This window comes from Psammomys obesus, unplaced genomic scaffold (assembly GCF_907164565.1).
Source record: "Psammomys obesus unplaced genomic scaffold, mPsaObe1.curated_primary_1811, whole genome shotgun sequence".
Classification (NCBI taxonomy): Eukaryota; Metazoa; Chordata; class Mammalia; order Rodentia; family Muridae; genus Psammomys; species Psammomys obesus.
In genome coordinates, this window is record NW_026596079.1 from 38,201,406 (window position 1) to 38,225,908 (window position 24,503).

The 24,503-nt window shown below is 36.3% G+C and overlaps 1 protein-coding gene across 21 annotated transcripts in view; it reads right to left on the minus strand.

Annotated features, from left to right (window-relative positions):
- Rims2 (regulating synaptic membrane exocytosis 2) overlaps positions 1 to 24,503 on the minus strand; it is a 483,148-nt gene that overhangs the window by 184,843 nt on the left and 273,802 nt on the right. For 9 of the 21 annotated variants that reach the window (XM_055626251.1, XM_055626257.1, XM_055626254.1 and 6 more), the window contains 3 exons: positions 16,105 to 16,173; positions 15,363 to 15,516; positions 13,749 to 13,862 (listed from right to left, as the gene is read on the minus strand). In XM_055626251.1, the coding sequence (XP_055482226.1) occupies positions 13,749 to 13,862; positions 15,363 to 15,516; positions 16,105 to 16,173 (337 nt within the window). Of the gene's footprint in view, positions 1 to 5,688; positions 5,755 to 13,748; positions 13,863 to 15,362; positions 15,517 to 16,104; positions 16,174 to 24,503 lie in introns of those variants that run through there. The other 12 variants (XM_055626244.1, XM_055626245.1, XM_055626249.1 and 9 more) reach the window with 4 other exon arrangements.

The following is a 24,503-nucleotide window of genomic DNA, read 5'->3' on the forward strand; positions in this document are numbered from 1 at the left end:
AATAAATTTAATCTATTGCATTAAAAAGACTGAAAAAACCCCCACATAATTCATCTCATTATGCAGAAACTAAATCCAATGTCCCTTCATGATAAAAGTTCTAGACAGATTAGGGCAGTGGTTCTCAACCTTCCTAATACTGTGGCTCTTTAATAAAGTTCCTTACGTTGTGGTGACTCCAATCATGAAATTGTTTCCATTGCTACTTCATAACTGTGCTTTCGCTACTGATATGAACTGTAATGTAAATGTCTGCATTCTCCAACGGTCTTAGGCCTCTGTGAAAAGCTTGTTCTACCCTCAAAGGGGTCACAACCCACAGGCTGAGAACTACAGGATTAAGGATACAAGGAACAAGCCTCAACATGATAAGGCAATTTACAAGAAGCTCACAAACAACATCATCCTAAAAAAAAGATAAACTCAAAGCATTTTTAGTAAAATGAAGGAAGACAAGGCTGGCTAATCTCTCTTTAAACGCTCAATATAGTTAACTTCCGATCTGAGACAACTCAAAGAGAGGAAGGAAGGAGATATAACTGGAAAGACAGAAGTCAAGTATCTTTATTTGCAGATAATCTAATTTTATATAAAAAAATACCTTTAAAACTTCATGAAGAAAATTCTACAGCTAATAAACAGTTTCCGCAAACTAACAAGACATAAAATTAACACATAATAATCAGGAACCTTCCTGATAAACAAATGAAAGACTGAGAAAAAAAATCATTAAAAACCAGTACATTCCACAATAGTTCCAACAACAATGAAGATATCTTGGTATTACTACAACCAAGCAACTGAAAAAAACTTAGATAATAAAAACTTGAAGACATTGAATTAAGAAATGGAAAAAGACAGCAGATGTAAAGCTCTCCTGTGTTTATGGACCAGTAGAATTAATACTGTCAAGATCGCTGTTCTACCACAAGAAAACTACAAAATACCGAACAAAATTCTAACACAGTTCTTCACAGTACTTAAAAACATTACTATTTTCAACTTAATATGAAAACACAAAAAACACAGGATAAATAAAATAATCCTGAGTAATAAAAGAATTGTTGGAAGTAACACATCCCAGATTTCACACAATATTCTACAGCAACAGTAATAAAAACATCATGGTATTGATGTAAAAATAGACAAATTAAGCAAAGGAATTAAACTGAAGAACCAGACATAAGTCCACACACTTATAGACTGATTTTTGACATAGAAGTAAAAAATACAAACTAGGAAAAAAATGGCATCTTCAACAAATGTGCTAGTAAAACTGGATAGCAGCAAATAAGAAAAAAATAGAACCATATTTATCACCCTGCATAAAATTCAACTTCAAATTGAATCAAGGACCTCAAGTGAAGAGCTGAAACCCTGAATCTGACAGAACAAAAAGTAGAGAATAGTTTTGACCTTGCTGACATAGCAAAGTACTTTTTGAACATGTCTCCAGAAGCACAGTTGTAAAAACCAAAACTTAATGATTGGAATCTCATGATGCTAAAAGCTTTTTGTACAAAGTGATGGTAAAACGTCTAGGGAGGGTGGGTGGGACTGGGAGGAGATGAGGGAGGGGCTACAGATGAGATACAAAATTAATAAATCACAATAAATAAATAAATTTATTTTTAAAAAGTCTTTACCAATAATACATCTGATAGAGAATAATTTTTCAGAATATACTTAAATTAACTAAAATCAAACAAAAAATAAAAAAATCAGAATATAAAAAAAACAAGTACCCAGATTTAAAAATAAGATCTATGACAACTGATTTATGGAGTATATTACTGTGTCATTAGAAACTGTTTTATTGCTATGTTACTTAGGAGAAGAGTAGTGGTACGTTTTTCCCTGGGGTCCATTTACCTATCTAATCTCGGATTCTTCTCAGGTATGGGGTTCAAAGTTGTAAAAAGATGAAATGTAAATGACTAAGAAAAACTCTCAAAAATGTTCAACTTTCTTAGCCATCAGGGAATATAAATTAAAACTACTTTGAGATTTCATATCACCTCAGTCAACAGCCAAGAATAATAAAAGAAATAACAGCAAATGCTGGCCAAGATGCAGGGAATGGGGAGCAGTTACTTAGTACTAGGAGAAGCGCAAACTTCTCTGGTCACTACGGAAATCAGTGTGGAGAATTTTCTAAAAGCTGAAAACTGATCTACCACACGATCCAGGTATACCCAAAGGACTATACATCCCAGTCCAGAGGTACCAGTTCATCCATGGTCACTGCAGCTCTATTTTTAATAGCCAGAAATTAGAAACAGCCTAGATGTCCATGGGACAAAGGGTGGGGATAGAATCTTTCAAGGAAGGGTACATAGAATACAGTGTTATAACAAACTAAAGGACAAACTAGAATAGAGGATTAAATATGGAGGGTATGGATTGGCAGGGTAAAGAAGAGAACGTGAGGAAGGACAACCGACAATAAAAATCTTATGGAGAGGCCATATAGAAACCTGCTACTATAGAAGTGTCTTAAAACATATACATATGTGAAAGAAATTTAAACGGAGTTGGCATACGATGGGAGAAAACATTCCTCAATTAGAAATGATATGCCATCAGAATGGGCTATATCCTGTTAAGCCACTGGTCTAAGGGACCCACAGACTCCACAGACAGCACAGCCTGTTGACAAACTCACTGGTTACTCTCTATAACCTGATGGTAAGACTGTTGCTATAGACTCCACTTACTCATCAAAATTGAGAAACTGAACTGGAGCCCAACTAGAAATTCATCCCTGCTGGCTAGCCTTCACGGTTCTGGTGCACACTTTTTTTTTTTAATTTATTTTTATTTTGTATACATTGGTGTTTTTTACTCCATGCGTGTCTAAGTGAGGGTGTCATACTCCCTGGAACTGGAGTTACAGTCACTTGTGAGCTGCCATGTGGGTGCTGATACCTGAACTTGGGTCCTCTGGAAGAGCAGTCGGTACTCTTAACCTCTGAGCCATCTCTCCAGCCCTTTTAATGTATTTTTATCTTATATACATTGGTGGCATTCATGGTTCTGGAAGATAACTAGCAGAAAATTAATCATCAATATCACTCAGCTACAAATCATGACACTCAAAACATCAAGGTACCCACAGATTCGTACACTAGAGCAAAAGTGATACAAAGGTCATGGGGTAGCCAACCGCTTCCTTATTGAGCTTATGACCCACTCCACGTCATGAAGCCCATACCTGGGAAGAGTCTGAGGCTAGACAGGTGAGTGGGCCAGAGGGAAGCCTACTATTACTATTCGGCTAGTACCACAACAATAAAATGATTTCTAATGACACAGTAATATACTCCATAGATCAGGGCATTGCTGAACCCTTATCAGAGAAGCAGCTTCTTGCAGTAGGTGGTAATTAATTTTGTACAGAAATGTACAACTTGACAATGCGCACAGAGTAATTGAATTTGAAACACTAATCTCTAAATGGTGTTGAAACACTAATCTCTAAATGGTATGTTTTTCTCATATCTTTCCTCTCAAGGCTTAGGGATCTATATGAAAATAGAGGTACAAATGTTGTAAGAGCCAGAGATGATGGACAATTCCAAGGGAATGGCATCTTCCTGACACAATGGGACTAGGCAGATGTGAGCTCACAGTGAGTACAACAGAATTCACAAGATGTACACAAGTTCAAACCAAACACAATTCTGACACTAAGAAGGGAAACAAAGGCCTTTGTGTGCTCAGCTACTTAGACAAAGGCAAATACCTTTGTATTTGCATCTAAGATAGACATGTAAATATATTTATAGCACAGACTGTAGACAAAAACTTGTTTTCAAATTCAGATTTTACAGTGTTATATTTTAATATTAACAATCTTTTGTTTCTTGACAACAAACTAAATGAAAGTACAGAAAGAGACTTTATAAACTCTTTTAAAGTAAGATAGGTAGAAATTTAGAATTTAAAAAGTATATGAAATTGACAGTCAATCTAGAGCTAATTAAGAAATGAATCTACACTAGTAAATTTAAAAACTAAATAGTAGTAAGCAAAAAATTACCTGTTAACTATATCTAAGAACAATACAAAATATAAAATCTAGCAGGTGCCACATGATTTTGACTTAAAACAAGGAGAAACCAAAGAAAAAGCCTTTAACATGTAGGTTTTATTCACGGAGGATAAGTACCTAAAGAAAGACCTAGTAAGGGTTTAGGATGCAGGGATATACAGGTATTGTCACATCTTGTAAGGTAAGTCTGTAACCATTGAAAACAAGAAATTTCCAGAAATATATTGTACAACAGTAAAAAGAAATGTACAAAGAAACAATTATGACTGAGCAAAACAATAAAAAGGACTTAAAAAATTGAAATTAGCAGTAGTTATCTTAAATTACAAGATAACAAATTTCTATTCAATAAATGTATATTGAAAGATATTAGCAAAACGGATTGTTAGGATATATTACCAAAGTTGTCTTTTGAGTTTTCTTCCACATTTGTCTATAATTTCAAACTTAAAAATTTACCCTTTATATTTTATATATATTTTTAAACTCAGCATATCACTTGAACTCCTAGCTAATTAAATAGGGATAAAGGAAGTTACACATAGCATAACATAGAATTTATTATTTACTCTAGGTGAACACATCACCATGCTGTCACCGTGATTCTTTTCTCTGCCTAACTAGCTTGAAAATGTTGACAGTGAACTGGTCAAAACCACAATCCCCTCCTCCAAGGGAGGGTCAATAAATATTCTGGAACAGGGTGAAGAGAGGCCCTGTTCCTGTTAAGGTGAACCAACTCAAATAAAAAAGCCCCACCCATGCCTATGTGCATGCATGCACCCACCACACACAAACACACACACACACGCACGCACGCACACAGGCGCACATACGCATGAACATCACAAAAAGACTTTTAAGTAGAAAGAGAATGCATTGGGAAGTAGAAGAAATTTGGAAGAGTTGAAGGAGTTTAGGAGAAGATGGATGAAACCATATAATCAGAATTCATTATACATGTATGAAATTGTGAAAAATAAATAATAAACAATAAGTAAAAATATTATCAATAACAAAAAGGACAAATGGCCTTTAGAATTTAACAATGGACACCTTATATCCTTCTCTTTGCAATAATATCCACATTCTGCTAAATGCAAGGCAAGCAATATTTCCTTCTAAAATAAGTTGAATATTTTTTAAGTATTAGATTTAGTCTACCCATAATTCATTGGAAAATTCCTTTTTCAAAGTAAGCTATAATATGGTTGAAAACAAAGAGGGTATTCCCATAGATTGAGCATTCTTATAGACCCAAGCTTATCTACTATGAAGGAGCAGATCGGCTACTTTTGACCAAGTAACCACAGACAGATCAGGTCAATGCACTTCAAATTAGTCTCCTCTTGAGAAACACTGAATAGGAAAGCAGACTGTGAAAACATGTACTAATAAACCAGTGGTAATTACATATCTGATTAGGAAGTTAGCAAAGAAAGGGGATGTCAACTGTAATACTGTTACTCTCTCCTTTTTGGTAGCAAAGTTTACTTAATTCCTAATAAAATAATTTTCTATAATTCATTAATGACCACACACGTATATATATAAAAACAAAACTAAAAGGAAATTATATCACATAGACACAGCATGCACGTCTACACATAGACTCAATTGTAAGAAAATAATACCTTCCATCCCTGTGATGATGCCCAATGGTCTGACTGTATCTGGAGCGAGGTAGAGTAAGAAAATGACTGCAAGCATGGCAGAAACAAGAATAAAATGAGACTCAGGAAAGAAGAGAAAAGGTATAGCTTAGTTTTAAACAGATAATCAGATAGTAAGCAAAGCAAAGCAAATTGCTACTGAAAAGCATGGCTATCTTCTTGATGCCCCCTGGGACATATAAAGGGTGAAATAAATGAAATATTCTAAAAATAAAATGCAACATAATTTAACATTTAGATTTTCTAATTAAATGATAAAATTATTTGGTTATTATTCTAATATATTAAGCACCATTTAACAAATGTTATCTTTTTTTTGGGAGAAAAGATGAAAAGGAAAAAAAATAAGAAAATGACCAGCAAATGACAACGATGTGGTATCTAGCACTTACAATGCCTAAGACATTTCATGAGGTTTTCTTTTATTAATTCTACAAATAAGAAGAAGCTTTAAAGTTTCATTTAACAAATCAATTTACAAGCTTAAAGTGTTTATTAAATATTATATACTTTTACATCCACTATATTTGTATTTATGAAATGCTATTGGCTGTGTTGCATTCCAGCCTCCAAACAATTGTAAACAATCAAGTCAACAAATGACTAACCTTCCAAGCCATTTCAAATTGATTTTCTTTGTTTGGTACTAATTTATAATTATCCTTCTTAAAATATTTGTTTCCTAAAATAGATATCTAAAGTGGATAGAGAGAGAGAACTGGGTAGGAGAAGGGTTGGAAAAGGGTGGGAATCAGGAGTGCAGAGAGCAGGGGTAGCAGTGAGGGAGGGAAGGACTGGGAGAAAGAAAGGAAATGGGGGTAGAGTCTCTGAAACAGGGGAGGCTCCTCCTGAGAGTCTATGACTCCTAGCTGAGAATTCTAGGACTATGCGGCGGGGGGGGGGGGGGGGGGGGGGGGGGGGAGCGGACGGGCCGGGGGGGGGGGGGGGGGGGGAGGGGGGGGGGGGGGGGGGGGGGGGGGGGGGGGGGGGGGGGAGGGAGAAGTGCCAAGGAGCCTAACGTGGCCATCTCGTGTAGCCAAGTGGGACTTCCAGTAGAGAGAAGGAGACAACAGCAATAAAATCTCAGACTCAAAATTTGTCTTGCCTACAAGAAGCATAAAGATACAGATGGAGTAGAGATTGAGGGAATGGCAAGCCAATGACTGGCCCAACATGAGACCCAGCCACTGTCACTATTAATGATACTCTGTTATGACTGTGGACAGGAGCCAAGCATAACTGTCTTCTGAGAGGCTTTATTCAGCAGCTGATGGAAACTGATACAGAGACCCACAGCCAAACAAAAGGCTGAGCTCAGGGAGTTCTGAGGAAGAGTGGAAGGAAGGACAGAGGGAGCCTTAAGGGTCAAGAACACCACAAGAAGACCTATGGAATAAACTAACCTGGGTCCATGGGGCCTCAGAGAAGCTACCAAAGAGCTTGTATAAGCTGGACCTGACCTCCTATACATACATAGCAGATGTGCAGCTTGGTTAAAATGTGGGCCCCCAAACAATAGGAATAGAAGCTGTCTCTGACTGTTGCCTGCCACTGAATCCCTTCCTCATAGCTGGGCAGCCTTGTCAGGCCCCAGTGGGAGAGGATGTGACTTAAAGTGCTGAGGTGGGTTGATACCTCTTGGGGCCTCCCCTTCTCTGAGAAGGAGAGGGGGTTAGGGGTGTGTTATGAGGGACAGACTGGGAGGAAAGCAGAGTGGACTGGGATTATGCTGTAAAGAGATTAAGTATGTGTGTGTATGTGTATGCAGATATATATTTCCCAAAGAATTATGGCAGCTGATCTTTACTGAAAACAATGCTAAGAAACCTAGAACACTTTCAGCATTCATACTTCTCCCTCTAAGTCTAGAGTGACAGTCAGATTTTTCCCTCCCATTCCTGGCACATCAGGTTTCTGAATCTACTGGAGTAAGTTTCCCACCTTCAAATCTTGCTCCTCCTATGACCCAGGTCGTTCTTCATTTTTTACACAATCTCTCTCAAAACTGTCTCCAGCCTTCATCTCATTTCTTGTATACAATGCTACTACCTAACATCTAGGTAAAACAGATTGCCTAACATTCTCTATGAATATTATGTGGTTTCCTGATCCACATGTTCCTATTTTTCCTCCTGGTGGGGATCCCACCATTCCAAGGCTCTCTCCATTTCTTTGCCTTTAAAAGTTCTATCATCTAGATTCTCTTTGAAGCCTTTTCCAATAACCTCAGGCAAGTTGTTTTCTTTCTGACTCATCTTTTTGTTCTAACAATATTAACCTCAGCCTCACAACATTTTACTCTCTATAACTAATAAACATATATGTTGGTCAATGAAACCAACATAGTGCCATTTAAAAATTTCTGTATACAATGATTAAATACTTTAATACGACAAGAAAATGGAATATATAAAGTATCTGAGGTATACCAAAGGTTTATATATTAAGGCATTTTCCTTTTTTAGTATATAAGTCTTTTGTATGAATGTATTTAGGAAAAATTTAAAATTTATCTTCTGATGCTTAAACAGAATACAGAAAAAATACTGGGACATAAAAAAGGAAGTAAATCATCCCTCATCTGGGAATCGATTAAAGGCTCTGCTAACTGAGAATCAAGAATTCAAATATAATCACTGTTTACTGTGAAAGTTCTTAATGTGAAATAACATTCTTTGCACAGACAGATGTCTTATAACAATGAACCATCCATAAGGCCTTAGTGTGCCTGGCCACCACAGGGGCTCAATCTTTTCACTGGACATTTTGAGATGTTCTAACAAGACTGATACTTTTGTTTATTGTAATGCTATGCTATGCTACCTTTCTGAACTCTTGTGATCGTATCATTTGTAATCCCAAGAGGAATCCTTTTGAAAGCACCCTGAGATCTCATTTAGAACCCTTAGCAAACCTTTGAAGAGAGTTAACTTCAAAACTCCCTAAAATAGTATAAATGCCTGTTATAAAACAATGAAAGGTGATTCTCAATCTCTCAGAGAAGCCCACAACCAGCATCTAGGGTGTTTTGAGGACCATTCTATATCTTTACCTTTGTACTTAAATACTATATATCATTTATTTAACCTAAAATCTGATTAGTCCTTAAATTCTTCTCTATGTCAATGCCAGTTCAAACATGGCAGTTTGAACAAAGCTGAAGTCCTGAAAAGACAAGAGGCATCCTCTTGCTACTGAGGGCAGCAGTGTGGAGCTATCCTACCACCACCACTGACCCATTTAAAAATTTTATGTGTGATGCTAAAATCATACTTATTAGAATGGAAGCAACCAACAGAAAGATATACTACATATGTTGTGGTATTATTACAATAGTATGGAATACTTTTCACAAATATTAAAAGTAAATTAATTCCTATGACTAAAATCTTAAAAAAAATTTCTTGTTCTAAAGCCACATATATATATCCTCTTGCAAATTATGTTCCTAGCAGTAGTTGTCAGAAGGGTTACTAAAGAAACAACAGTTACCAGGTTTACTAAAAAAAAAAAAAACAAAAAAACAAAAAACAAAAAAACAAACAAACAATGAGTCAAAAATGCAAGGGAAGGGGCTGAAAATAAAACTAATCCATTTACAATGTGTTAACTAATAATCTGTATGCAAGTGTTTGCATTGTTAAGACTTTTCACAACAGAATAAAAATGTTACTAATAATGATAGAATGAGACAAGTATAGAATCAACAACCCAATAAAATAGGTGTACATAATTCTTAAGCATTACTCATAAAAAGAATATGATTTTATATCTCATGTATCCACTACTTAAGTTTAACAAAGAATGGTAATGTAATACAAACAGCAACATATCATATGGAATATGGTCAATTTAAAAGTCTGCCTTCACATACAATTTTCCTACATGCCACCAAATGCTACTTCATACCAAACTCCATAATAGATAGATATATTCTTTGCTCTTATTGCCTGAATAAACCTTCCCATTTCTCAAAGTCCAACACAAGTCCTGTCTTCAATACATTTTCCACAGTGGCTGACTTAACTAATTTCTCAAGGTTTTTATTTTTGTTTGTTGCCATTTGGTTATTTCGGAATAACTGTTAATCTATTAAATATAAAATGTTTACAAGTCAAAGTTTTCTTAATGTAATGTGTATATCATATTTTCATGATTTCTTTGTTTTTATTGCTGAGTAATATTCCATTGTGTAGATGTACCACATTTTTGTATCCATTCCTCTATTGTGGAACATCTGGGCTGGTTCCAGCTTCTGGCTATTACAAATAAAGCTGCTACAAACATGGTTGAGCTAATGTCCTTATTGGGTACTTGAGCCTCTTTTGGATATATGCCTAGGAGTGGTATAGCTGGATCTTGAGGAAGCACTATTCCTAGTTGTCTGAGGAAGCGCCAGATTAATTTCCAATGTGGTTGTACAAGTTTACATTCCCACCAGCAGTGGAGGAGGGTTCCCCTTTCTCCACAACCTCTCCTTTGTGCATGCATTGTCATTTGAGTTCTTGATCTTAGCCATTCTGATGGGTATAAGGTGAAATCTCAGGGTTGTTTTGATTTGCATTTCCCTTATGACTAAGGACATTGAACATTTCTTTAAGTGTTTCTCTGCAATTCGATATTCCTCTGCAGAGAATTCTCTGTTTAGCTCTGTACCCCATTTTTTAATTGGATTACTTGATTTTTTTGCTGTTTAACTTCTTGAGTTCTTTATATACTCTGGATATTAGTCCTCTGTCAGATATAGGGTTGGTGAAGATCCTTTCCCAATCTGTAGACTGTTGTTTTGTTCTGTGACAGTGTCCTTTGCTTTACAGAAGCCTTTCAGTTTCATGAGGTCCCATTTAGTGATTATTGATCTTAGAGCTTGTGCTGTTGGTGTTCTGTTCAGGAAGTTGTCTCCTGTGCCAATGAATTCCAGGCTCTTCCCCACTTTTTCTTCTACCAATATAGTGTGTCTGGCTTTATATTGAGGTCTTGGATCCACTTGGACTTTAGTTTTGTGCAGGGTGATAAGTATGGATCTATTTGCATTTTTACATACTACAAATTTTTCTTTCATTTTTTGTTGTTTGTTTGTTTGTTTGTTTGTTTTTGAGACTGTGTTATATAGTTCAGCCTCTCGTTGGACTAGCTATGTAGGCAAGTCTGGTTTCTAACGGTCAACCCTCCTGGCACGACCTACTAAGTACTAGGATTACGCACAACTATCAATACAAACTTTTGGTAAAATATGGGTATATGCTATACTCTGTGGTAACTGCCTGGATGATAAGAAATATGTAACTGTCACTGCAGGCACTGTCCCAGTTCATCTGTATAATTCTATAGAAGACATTTTATAAACATAGAAATCAAATGCTTGGTTTCCCCCAAAGATACTTAAAATCCTAAATATGAATTCAAGAACACTTGGTTCCAAATCCTATGAAAAAAGAATACATTTAATTAGTCAAATTTCTAACTCAACGAATTAGATTTTACTAACAAGAATGATGTGTACATCTTTTAAAAATTCCTAAATTACACTACTTAATAACAAAGAAAATTATTTCTTTGGTAGTAGTTATTGATTGTTGTGTTAGTCAAAATTTGAATGCTATGACAAAATATTTGACATATCCTATTTCAGAGAGGAAAAATTTATTTTTAACTATTTCCTGAAATGTTATAGTCCACCATGAAGGAGATGGTGAGGTGGACAAGAGCAACTCATCTCATGCTAGCCAGAAAACAGAGTGAAATAAGGGCTACCCTCGCTGGATTCACTCTTTTCTCTTTCCTTAGCTGGGTCCACAGCCATGAACTACATAGGAAGCCACAAACTACATTCAAGGCAGGTCTACTTTTACTTAATATTTTCAGGAAATTCCTCAGAAATGCACAAAATTGTACTTAATAAGTCATCTAAACGTACCTCAAACCCAAATTGAGCAGATTCACAACTCTACAACAATCATAAAAATAAAACAAGATCACTTTCCTATTTTAAAAAGGACAGCCTAATGCATTTGGTTACTGAAAATTCTTAAGAATGTTAGACTAGAACAGATATTAAGGAGCATATTGTACAATGAATTTTGCTTCTTATATTAATGAATTGCACGCATAACCAAAATAATTCTAGAAGTGCTGTCTATTGTTTTGTTTCTATTGAAATGAAATTCTACTTTACATAATGTTTTAAAATGATTTAAGACAGATCCCAACAAAGAATGACTGTAGCCCGAACATCCACATCCTTCCTTACAAAAGTGAGATGAAATCATAGGGATCTATGTTCTTCAAAACTTTCTAAGACAAACATTTGAATATTCTTACTATTCTAAAAGATTCATAATATCATGAAGAAGAAAAGCATAATGACTCTTCAAGTATAAATGTTTCTGATCTGATTATATAAAACAGGGGTTAATTATTTTAATAATCCCTGGGTTTTAACCAAAAATATTAAAGGTGAATGTCTTATGTTTATGGCCACTAAGCCTAATAAAATGTGCCTTAAAATACTGACAAATACTATATTTAATATAACAGTAAACAGTTGTTTTGTAATTTTATTCTATCACTTTCTACAAAGATTAGGCTATATTTTTTGGACTTAATGTTAAGTCCACTTTTTTCATTAAATGTTTACTTTATGTAAGCTTATTAGAAATTTAAAGTCATCTACACAATTTTATTCCCTCAATAAGCAAAGTTTCAATTGTAAGAAGGTTGTGACACCTATAGAAATAATTTGAAAAGCTAATAAAGTTCATTAACATCCCATTAGGCAAACAAAATACCCACTGATGCTCTCCATGGCACTCCTACCCTCACTATTATATTATAGCACTCGATGAGCATGTCTTCTGGGAGACAGCACATTCACATCACCCACAACGCATTGACTACATGAAAATGTTTAAAAAGTTAAAAAGCAAAAACTATTTTTTAAAATTTTACTTGATAGTAATAACTATTTGGTTTCTTCTTTAATCCTAGACACCAAAAGCAGTATTTGTTTGGCTCCACCAATGTGGAAGATACCCTCTATTGTGTCTCTTACAGACACAAAGGAATTATGCGCATGCATTGAGTCTTAATCTTGATTCAAACTAAATGATTTTATACATTCTGACAGTTGGTGTACTTTAAGGACAAAGAAATGTAAGTTCCCTCACTATTTCAGCGTATTTTTCTGAATACTATAATCATCACTATTCTCTTCTTAAACTCATTTGAGAGTTTGAAAAAATCCAATGGTACTTTCTCATATATAACCAAAGTATGGATTATAAAGTTAATTTTCTTAAAATTAGTAGTAATTAATGTAAGCATTGTAACATAATATGTTACTCCCAAGCTTGTCACATTTAATGGGGCAAATTCAGAGAATTCTTACAAACACAGCAATCAACAATATGATTCTTCAAGATGTTAAAGCTTTACTGAAGGCCATGAGAGAAAACCTCTTCAAGAATTATGATAAAAGGTTTCCTAAATATACCAGACTCTCTATTTCTGTATGTGAAAAGTCACACCATTTCTCTAAAATCTATTCAACACTTTAATCTCTATCAGATTATTATTACACATAATAATTTGTTTGCGCAGGTAAACTAATGAAACATCTTGTTTGTATTCTGATTATCATTATAATCTCTTGTGCAAATGTGCTAGGTATTTTGATTTAATGAAAGGCCAAAGTATTTCTTTTCTTGACAGGGACTAATCAGGCAGCTCAGGCTGGTCTTAAGTTTTGATTTCCCTAGTCACCATCCCAAGTACTGAAATTCCAAACATGAGCCATGAGGCTCTGGTGTTTGTTTTTCTTATTAAAAACAAAAACAAAAACAAACAAACAAAAAAAACTCTGCATGTGTTTAACCTCTTCTTTTAAACAAAGAGCAATCTTAAGAAAGAATGTGGGGACAGTAAAGAAAAAGCATGGTCTGGAATCCAAGATGAGACAAAGGGCCAGAGAAAACATTTTACAATAACCCTTCCTGAGGCAACAGAGACCAGCAGGAATTTACCTGTCTCTGTCTGGAGAATAATGGTCATCCATGACACGGTGTCTATCCATTCGGCTAATTGTATTGTAATGGCCAGTAGCACGTGTCCCTCGAAGCCCCTGTTCCACAGTCCTACTAAAACAGCAAATCATGAAATATCTTACTAACCTATAGCACATTCTACATAAAAAAAATAATAAAACCTATGTTTTTATTTGTATTTCTGGTGGTATACATTTCATTTGGAAATTAACAGCTAACAGAGAGCCTGCTGCTCTTATATAAAAATAAAAAATTTAAGAGACTATCCTTAAGGATAAGATAAGCAATATCATACCTTAATGATAGGCTACACCCAGCTCTCTATCACTGATAATCAGTGATATAATATATACTAGAGGAAAGATTTATGAAGAGTTAGGTTCAATGCTACACATGCTATTTTCTATGGACCTCAAGAATGGTGAGAATGATACCTTATGCATGGCTGGACCTGAGTTCAAATCTCAGAAAAGCCACTAATCAATACCTATTTAATTCTCCCCCCTTCTCTGGTAGCACTCTAGCTAAACCACTACCTTCATAACTTACTATGATTATAGCTGTCTAATTATTGCCTCACCTGGATCCCATATGGTAGTCCTTTGAAAACTTATAAAGAAAACTTTCATTCAAAGTGATGAACTAGGTTTCAGTCCTTTACAAACCATCCCTTTTTATTAGTTTACAATGTCATGTTTGTATACAGAGGACTATTCAAATACACAGACCAATCTGATATACTTACATATCCAGAATGTACTATTTAGTCAGTATCTATTAAGTTAAGTTCTATCAATGCATACTACACAACTTTTCCAGTTAATATGTCTCCAGAACTATCTATCATGTATAACATACACATTATGACCATGGATTATACTGCATGTATGTAGCTCTTTGGTATTCAGATTGGTCAGAGTTTTCTAATATTATAAGACCTACAGCAACAGATTTGTGTGTTCATTTTTCCCACTACCCATGAATTATTTTTAGTTTTTTGAAGAATGTTTTCTTTTGTAACTTACCAATAATTATATGATTCATGAATATAATTATTTGATTCTAAATGGATTTACCTGATATATTTTTTGTTTTTTTTAATTTAATTTTATTTTTTTCTTATCAGTTACATTTTATTAACTCTGTATCCCAGCCGTGTTCCGCTCCCTCATTCCCTCCCAATCCACCCTCCCTCCCTCCCTCATCTCCACCGTGCCCCTTTCCAAGTCCACTGATGGGGGGGACCTCCTCCCCATTCATCTGATCCTGTTTTATCAGGTATCTTCAGGACTGGCTGTGAAGCCCTCCTCTGTGGCCTAACAGGACTGCTCCTCCCTTGGGGGGTGGGGAGGTCAAAGAGCCGCATGCAACTTAAATACAGATTTTCTTAACTATTTTAAACTGTTAGATCAAATACCACAGAGATCATGCAAAGTAACAAAATATATGATATCTTATTCCCATTGCAATGACATCTTATGTTTTTAAAAAAGAATATTTAAAGAATAATTTATATTTAGAGGTTATCGTGGTAATTCATGCTAAATTCACCCTAAGTACCATACTATGAGCAGAATGTCCACACAGCCTTACCTCTGCGGAGGAGGGGCACTGGGCGACCATGACCTGGTCCTTCCTATAGCGTCCACCCGAAGAGGAGACCCTGCTGCTGAGCAATGGTTTGATGACATTACTTGTTCTGGCACTGATAATGTGGAGCTCTGAAGATCACGACCATTGTGATAATCTAAGAGCAGAAAATAAAAATAATCTAAACCTTTACAAGAAAAATGTAAAAAAAATTGTACACTTAGTAATTACTTTATTGTTCATTCTTAATAAGAAGGCAAAACAAAGCAACTGAGTCTTAAAAAGTAGTTTATTGACTATGGCATGTTGATATTACTCTAAGAAAGATTATCAAAAATTCAGTAATCACAAGATGTAGCTACAAAGATCTTGTTAACTATATAATTTAAGACTTGTGAGGTTATTTAAGAATAGAATAAATTATTATTATATAATACTAAGGATACATTACATATGATGTTTCAAATCTCTAATTTATCATAAAAGCATTATTATTTAGTTATTCTAAAACAGAAAATTTATGAGTATTTTCTTACCCGGGGATGGCTTCTTTAAAAAATATTCACTCTAAGAATGTGCACAGAATTTCCAGCAACTGTTTAGGACTCTAAGTTGTCAAAGTTTTCTTGAGGTTATTTTTTAGGAGATGAGTAGGCAAATTTATGTTCTTTTTATTTATTTTGATGATAAATAATGGTGAATTAGACTACCTTTTAATACTATAAAATAATTCTATAATTCTTACCTGTCACCACACCAATTCCATCATCACAATCATAGTCAGAGACCTCACTGTCACTTATTCTCTTTGACCCTATAATACAAATAACAGCAAAAATTAATCTTTATGGTTATTCAAAAACCAAGAAAGAAAAACCTACTTAAGTTGAAAAATAATTTAAAATATAATAAATTAAACACTTGAGGATAGAGAAAAAGATAGAAGAGTCATTACGTGCTCACCAACATTAATTTTTCACAAACATTTCGTAAGGTTAGGATACAGATCACAAAGTGGTAACAATTTATACAATTATTCAGAAAATGTGTAAGACAAAATCCCCAAATGGGTAAATGTCTGGAACTATATAAAATAGGAAACATACAGTCCAAGTCTATGTAAAAATAGCTGCCTGCATGCGGTCCTCTGGGACAAAGGCACCTAAACCTGGGTAAACTTCAAAACACAGAGATAAGATATTTTCCAAATCATTACGTGTCACTTCCTAAAATGGATGACTAAGAAATGTGAAGTCTAGCTTTGTTATACGTGATCATAGAGAATTTCAGAAACATAAACTGATTCATGACATACTAACTTCCCTCTTTTTCAATACTTTAGTTGTTTTCTTTTTCCATTAAGTCAGGAAGACAAGAAATAAATCATATATAAAGCTAAAATTGCTAGTTGTGCTATGGTGATTTGTAAAAGCAGCCTAAGGGCACTAATAGATTTTAGAATTTAACTTTTTTTCTCCTTGTCTTTTTTTTCCTAAGGCAAGGTCTCACTATACAACCCAGGCTGGCTGGGAACTCACCTTGTAGACCAGGCAGCCATTTTTATTTCCCTTCTAGACAATGTTTCTCTTGTAGCATTGGCTCTCCTGGAACTCACTTTGTAGACCAGGCTGCTCTAAAAGAACTGGCCTCACAAAGATCTGCCTGCCTCTGCCCAGACTCATCCCTAGAAATGTTAATGTTAATCTCAATATGGCAAAACTACCATCAAGTTCAATAAAAACTATTTCATTGTCTAAAAAAACACTAGCTTAATTAGGACATATACCACACACAGAAATAAGTACTTAATTTTAAATATTTACTTTTCTTAATTTATGTCTTGGGATAGACACTATGCAGCGAATCTTTTATTTAGTTAATAAGGTTAATGATTGCTGTGACAGGGGAACTCTTTGATCACCTCCCCCTGATGGGGGAGCAGCCTTACCAGGCCACAGAGGAGGACATTGCAGCCAGTCCTAATAAGACCTGATAAGCTAAGGTCAGAGGGAAGGGGAGGAGGACCTCCTCTATCAGTGGACTTGGAGACAGCAGATGAGGAAAGAAGGGTGGGTTTGGAAAGGAATGAGAGAGGGGCACAGCTGGGATACAAAGAGAACAAACTGTAATTAATACAAAAAAATAAAATAAAAAATGATTATTGTGACAGGTACATAGTACAAAGATTGTAAGTTTTTACTATTATCCAGATGACACCAGAAAAAGAGAAGCCAACCTCATCAATCTTTGTGAGCTGCACTGTGATGGGGGGGGGGGGGGTACACCTAGGGCAAAGATGTGGAAACTAAGTCAGCAAGGTTGCATTTCTGAAAGTCAGGTCCTTGAGTTAAGCAAAACAAATATTAATTCCTCTGTTCTAGAATCAAGAATTTTTTTATACTTTTAATTTTTCCTTCACAGTTTATTCATTATATATCTCTACTGAAGGCCCCTCCCTCAACTCATCCTCCCCCCCCCCACTCTCCTTCCCTCGTCCTCCATCCTCTTCCGCTAGTCCCCTGAAAGGGGGAGTTCTCCACTACTGCCTTGAGGGATCAGGGCTGCCTCTATCATGAACTCAGTTGACTGCTCTCTGATCACTCGCCCCTGATGGTGCAGCCTTGCCAGGCCATGGAGAAAGAGAATCCTGATGAGACAGCTATGGGCAGATGGCAATAGAACCAAGATTTTATATTTCCATATTAACTATGAAGAAGTTAAAAATACGTTGTAATTATATTTGCTGTATTTGGATTCTGTCTTTTTGACACTCTGATGCAGTCAAGGTTTAGATTTAATTGGTATATTGTTTGTATTAAAATTAATATTTTCAGTGTCTCATTAATAAGAAACATTTTCCAACTATAGAAAAATCAGTTTTCTGAGTCTTCCTCTGAAAACTTAAAAATTGTTGTTTTTATGCAATTATATCTACATCCATTTTAAACTTAAATTGCATATAAAATAGAGGCAACTTATTTTTTTTCCTATGGATATCACATTTCTCAACATTACTCATCTACTTTATTTTATTTCCCAATTGTCTGTGATAGAACCTGTGTAATGAATGCATCCTATCTGGTATTCTACATTTTCTTTTACCCAAGCTATTCATAAATCAACAGCTATCTTCCTAAACATTATGTCATACATTAATAAAGAAATCCTTCCATGGAATTAATAATATCTTTATTATATACATTTGTTTTTGCATATAAATTTTAGCTCCACATTAACATATCTAATAAAAAATTCTATTAGGATTTTCTACATTTATTGAATCAATACATTAAGGTAGGAGAATCTGACATTACAATGTATTTGTAGCTATGAACATGGTATTTGGGCTTCTTGCTTTATTGCTCTCCACAACAATTTTTCATGAGCTCTCTCTCTAAACCTGAAGCCCATCAATTGGCTAGACTGACTGACCAATGACTTTTACCTCCCTTCCACACAAGAGTTACAGATGATCCTTTGTGCCAGGCTTTCATGTAAATATTATCAATTGAAATGTAGTACTCAGAGGGCCTCTGCCCTGGGAAGTACCCTTCACAGTAGCAAAAGACAGCATGCAAAATTCCAAAGGGAGAAAAGCAACCCAACAGTCCTAAACAGCTATAACACTTACAAACTACAACGATGATCAGCATGGCCCAACAGCCCATAGGGACTAGAAGTGGCACACATATCTTGATGGTAATCAACAGCTCTCTAGTCAAGACTTAAGAACCACAGCAAAAAGAAAGAATTCAGGCCTGGAAGTGAAAACTTACGTCAACAGCCTCGGGTGAGAAAAGCCAAGAAAGACTCTTAGAGAAGAACCTCCAACAGCCACTTAAACAAACCAGCAGAAACCTTAGCTGCATTGGAAATATTTGCTTTATTTGCAAAGATATGTGTAATCTTCCCCTCATCAAGGAAACTTCTCTTTGCAATCTACAAAGACTAGCAGAGGAAACCACAAACATGAAATGTGGAGCCGTGGAGCCCACTCCTAAAGTACACATCTGCAATACACTTCCTGAATCTAAGGCTCAGGGATCACTGCAGAAGAGGAGGCAGCAAGATTTTAAGAGCCAGAGGACTGGAAGTATGCTGTGATATTGTGTCTTCTAGAGCTGTAGGAAGCTCTAGAAGTCTGCTGAGAAATGACCTGAACAACAATGATACCAATAGGCAGGCTAACACGTAAAGGGAAAGGTTCATGAGGCCTCAATGCTAGACAAAGAACTAGGAACAACTAAAGAATACTGAGGATGGGGCTCAAGACATGGCTCAACGATTAACAGCACTGACTGCTTTTCTAGAGGACCAGGGTTCAAATCCTAGCACAAGGAAGTTCACAACTGTCTATAACTAAGATCTGACACCTTCACACAGATATACATGCATGCAAAACACCAATGCACACATAAAAATGAAAATAAAATTTTTTTAAAAAGAATGCTGAGAGTGGAAGAAATAGTCTTTCCTGTGGAGGAGCATAATCAGTTCTCTAATACTAAAATGTCAGCCAAGAGATCGTACACATATAAGTATCAAGTAACCTTATAGAGACTGAGCAGCTTTTATTGATGTATTTATGAATACATGGATACACACGTGTACACATGTACACACATGCACACACACACAATTTTAAAAAGAAACCATAAATCTCAAAGAGAGTAAAGCAAAGGAAGCAACATGAAGGGGTTCGGAGGGAAGAAAGGGAAGGGAGAAATGATGTAATTATATTATAATATCAAAAAGAATTAAAAACTAAAAATAAGTTTAAAACAGAATTAATACTAGAGCCATACCACAGAATTGTACTCTGAGTATCTGCAAAGTCTCAGGAGCTCAGGCCAAACCTCCAGGGAACAGAATGGAACCCACTGGGCACATTTTCAGTATCCTCTGTCCTCCCTGCTCACTTTTCCAGGTTTGATTTACTGGAGAACATTCCTGCTATGTGTTATAACAGCTGTAAGCACAGGGGATAATCATGTTCCCATTACCTCCTCTGGAGGCCAAGTAGTATTCCCAGCATTTTAGTAGGCCCCTGAGTACCTTGCCCATTCCCTGTGGAAAGCAGAGGATGCTTAGGACTGCAGCCCTGAAATGAGAAGGATCCGAGGCAAACAAAAAGAAAAAAAAATGGAAACCAGCACTTTGTTCTGAAACTGCACCCGAGACTCCTGAGATAGCCAGGATACTGAAATAGACAAGGCAAACAACGCCCTCGAAGAAAGACTCTAAGCCTTGTTGTAAATCTCCATATGTGTGGCTAATTCTAAGTCAATTTCGCTCAATCACAGTCATTTTGGAAACTAACTGGGCAAATGCCCCCATCAGATTGTCCTGTGGGCAATCCTGTGGTACATTTTTTAAATTAGTGATTGTAGCTGGTGCCACCCCTGAGACAGTGGTGCTCATAGTGCTATAAGAAAGCAGGCCGAGCAAGCTCTCTGGAGGAGGCTAGTAAGCAGCGCTTCATCATGGCCTCTGAATAAGTTGCCGCCTCCAGGTTCCTGCCCTGCTTTGAGTGCCTGCCTGGATTCCTTTAGTTATGGACTGTTACATGAAGTACAGGATAAAATAAATGCTTTCCTCCTTTACACCATAATAATGATGATGACAATAATGATTCTTAAGAGGAAAGAAAAACAAAAAGGAGAGAAAAAAGAGGAAGGAGAAAGGGAGGGAAGGAAAGGAAAAGAGAGACGAAGAGAGGAAGGAAGGAAGGAAGGAAGGAAGGAGGGAGGGAGGGAGGGAGGGAGGGAGGGAGGGAGGGAGGGAGGGAGGAATGGAAAAAGTACAGGTCGATATGCTTCAGCAGTAAGCACTGTACTACTAAGCCACCTCCCTATCTCCTAAATACTGACCTTAAATGTATTCTGGGGACTGAGAAGAAGACGGCTGGGCGGATAAGAGCATGTAGCTCTGGCAGAAGGCCAGGTCCAGTTCCAGCATTCATAGGGCAGCCTGCACCCACCCATGCAGAGCTTCTGAACAATCTGCACTCCCAGCTTCTGGCCTCATTGAATAACAGGCATGCATGTGATGTATAGACACACGTGCAGCCAAATACTTACTGCATGTAATAATCAGTAACCTCTAATAATCCCTAAATTGAAATATATATATATAATATATATAATTTCCCCATTCCAAATGGTATGTGCTTAGGCTTCACCCCCTGAAGTTGATAAATATCCATTTATTACTAGTCTACAAAGAATAGAGATTTGCTTTGAATTAATGTATTTTCTGTATTGAGTTAAACATAATTTTTATAATTAATAATTTAAATAATATAAATAGTTGTTACTCTGTGAAATTTAATGATGTTTCACCAAGGATATTTGCGTTAATATCATACATACAAATATGTATATTTGCATAAATATCATACATATTGCTAAAAAAGAATGTTTCTCATTTGTTATATTCTGAGATACACTGTTCAGAACTATAAAAGTCTGTCCATTTAGAGCTGTTATGCTCTACTACACATTTTGTGGGAATAGCTGCAATTACTAATTCTGCCTATTTAGTAGGCGCAGAAGAGAAATAATTGGAAGTTTAGTAACTAAAGAAATTTGTTCATTTTTCGCATGCACATGAGAAATCCAAATTTATCCTGAGGAACATGTTCTTTAATGAACTATGTGTTTACTTGCAATTTGTGTTCTTTGATTCTTTTGTATTTTCCCTATCTTTTTTTCCTCCCCGAATTTTTTTAATCTGACCTATCAATGAAAACGTATTATCTTGAAGCCTCCTTCTTTAGCATAATTTTTATATATGTTGAGGGTATCTTAATAAACGCTAGTTGAAAATTATTTCAATGGATAAAGAAAACCTTTTGAAATAGTTTAGCCCACACTCATGATAAATACCTTAGCAGACTCATGAGAAGCAATTTCCCCAAACAATAAAATATCTATAAACTCTATGAGTAGTCACACAGAATTATAAAGTACGGAATGCTTTCCCTCTTGGGCTGAGAACAAGTACATGTACTCATTCTAAAGATAAGCTTTTTGTCTTAAATTTTTTTAATTAATGAAATTTTTATTTTTTTATATTAATTACAGTTTATTCACTTTGAATCCTAGCTGTAGTCCCCTCCATTCTCTCCCAATACCACTCTCCCTCCCTCATCTCCTCCCATGACCCTCTCCAAGTCCATGGACTCTGACATGAACTCAGTAGATGGCTCTTTGATCACCTCCCCCCTGAGGGGGGAGCAACCTTGCCAGGCCACAGAGAAAGACAATGCAGCCACTCCTGATGAGACCTGATAAGCTAGGATCAGATGGAAGGGGAGGAGGGCCTCCCCTAAAGATAAGCTTTTTATTCAGCTCTGCACTGAATATTCTACATAGGGCAATAAAATAGGAAGAGAAACGAGATGAGTATAAATTACAAAGCAAGAAGTAACAAAACCTGAATTATGAATTAGAATTTGCCAGGAATGAAGGGAAGGTTCAAATGTTAAGAGTATGTCCTGCTCTTGCAGAGGACCAGGTTCAGTTCCCAGCATACACTTAAGGCAGCTCACAGGTACCTGCAACTCCAGTTCCTGAGAAGCTAAAACCCTCTCCAGTCTCCTCTGGCAGCTGACTTCACACACACATACACACACACTTACATACACAATGGAAGTAAAATACATCTTTAAAAAATTGCTGAACACACACATGGTATATACTCACTTATAGGTGGATATTAGTCATATAAGATAAACATACTAAAATCTACAGTCCTAAAGAAGCTAAACAATAAGGAGGATCCCAGGTAAAATGCTTAATCCTCATTCAGAAGGGCAAATAGGATAGACACAGAAAATGGTAGAAGACAGGGAATAGAATAGGAGCCTACCACAGAGGGCCTCTGAAAGACTCTACCCAGCAGAGGATCACAGCAGATGCTGAGACTCATAGCCAAACTTTGGGTAAAGTATAGGAAATCTTATGAAAGAAGGGGGAGATAGAAAGACCTAGAAGGGACTGGAACTCCACAAGGAGACCAACAGAGCCAAAAAAAATCTGGGCCCAGAGGGTCCTACAGAGACTAATGAGTTAACCAAGGACCATGCATGGAGATGACCTAGAGCCCCTGCTCAGATGTAGCCCATGGCAGCTCAATCTCCACGCGCGTTCCCTAGTAAGGGGAACAGGTGCAGTCCCTGGCATGAACTTGGTTGCTTGCTCTTTGATCACCTCCACCTGGCAAGGTGGCTTTACTAGGCCATAGAGAAAGAGGATACAGACAGTTTTGATGAGACTTGATAGGCTAGAGTCAGATAGCAGGGGAGAAGGACTTCCCCTGTCAGTGGACTAGGGAAGGGGCATGGGGCAAAGGGGAAAGGAGGGTGGGACCAGGAGGAGGTGAAGGAGGGGCTACAGCTGGAATGGGATACACATGAATAAATTGTAATAATAATAATAATAATAAATTTTTTAAAATTCCTAAAGAAGCTTATAAACATAGTAGAAGATTTGCAAGATACATAATATAAAAGTGAATTATATTTCTATTAAGAAATAAGTAATTAGGAAATTCATTTTAAAACTTGTACCATTTTAAAAATAACCAAAGATAAAATACTTAGGAATGCACACGTGTCCAGTCCATAATACAAAATACTTCTGCATTAGTTTCTTACAGATACTGTAACAAAAAATAGGCAGTTTGAAATGACAGAAATTTCCTGACTCACAGGTCTGAAGGCTGGAAGCCCTAATTCAAAGGCTCCTCAGGACCAGGTGCTTACCTCTGACGGAGAAATACTTGGTGATTCTTGGTTCACATATGCATCATCCCAGTGGCCTGGCCACCTTCTCCATGCAGGTGTTCACATTGTCTTTCCTGTGTGGATTTACGCTTTCCTGAACAAATCTCTTTTTATCACGCCCCACCCATCCTAGATTAGAGCTAATGCTAACCAGCTCAGCAGCTCAGTTTAACTTGATTACCTTCTGAAACCCTAAATTACAAATACTGTCATATTCTGCAGTCGTTAGAGGCTATGATTTCCATGTGTATGTTTTTGAAGATATAATTTAAACCAAAAGACAACAGAGATGTAAAGAAAGAGAAAAGAAAGGAAGGAAGGAAGGAAGGAAGGAAGGAAGGAAGGAAGGAAGGAAG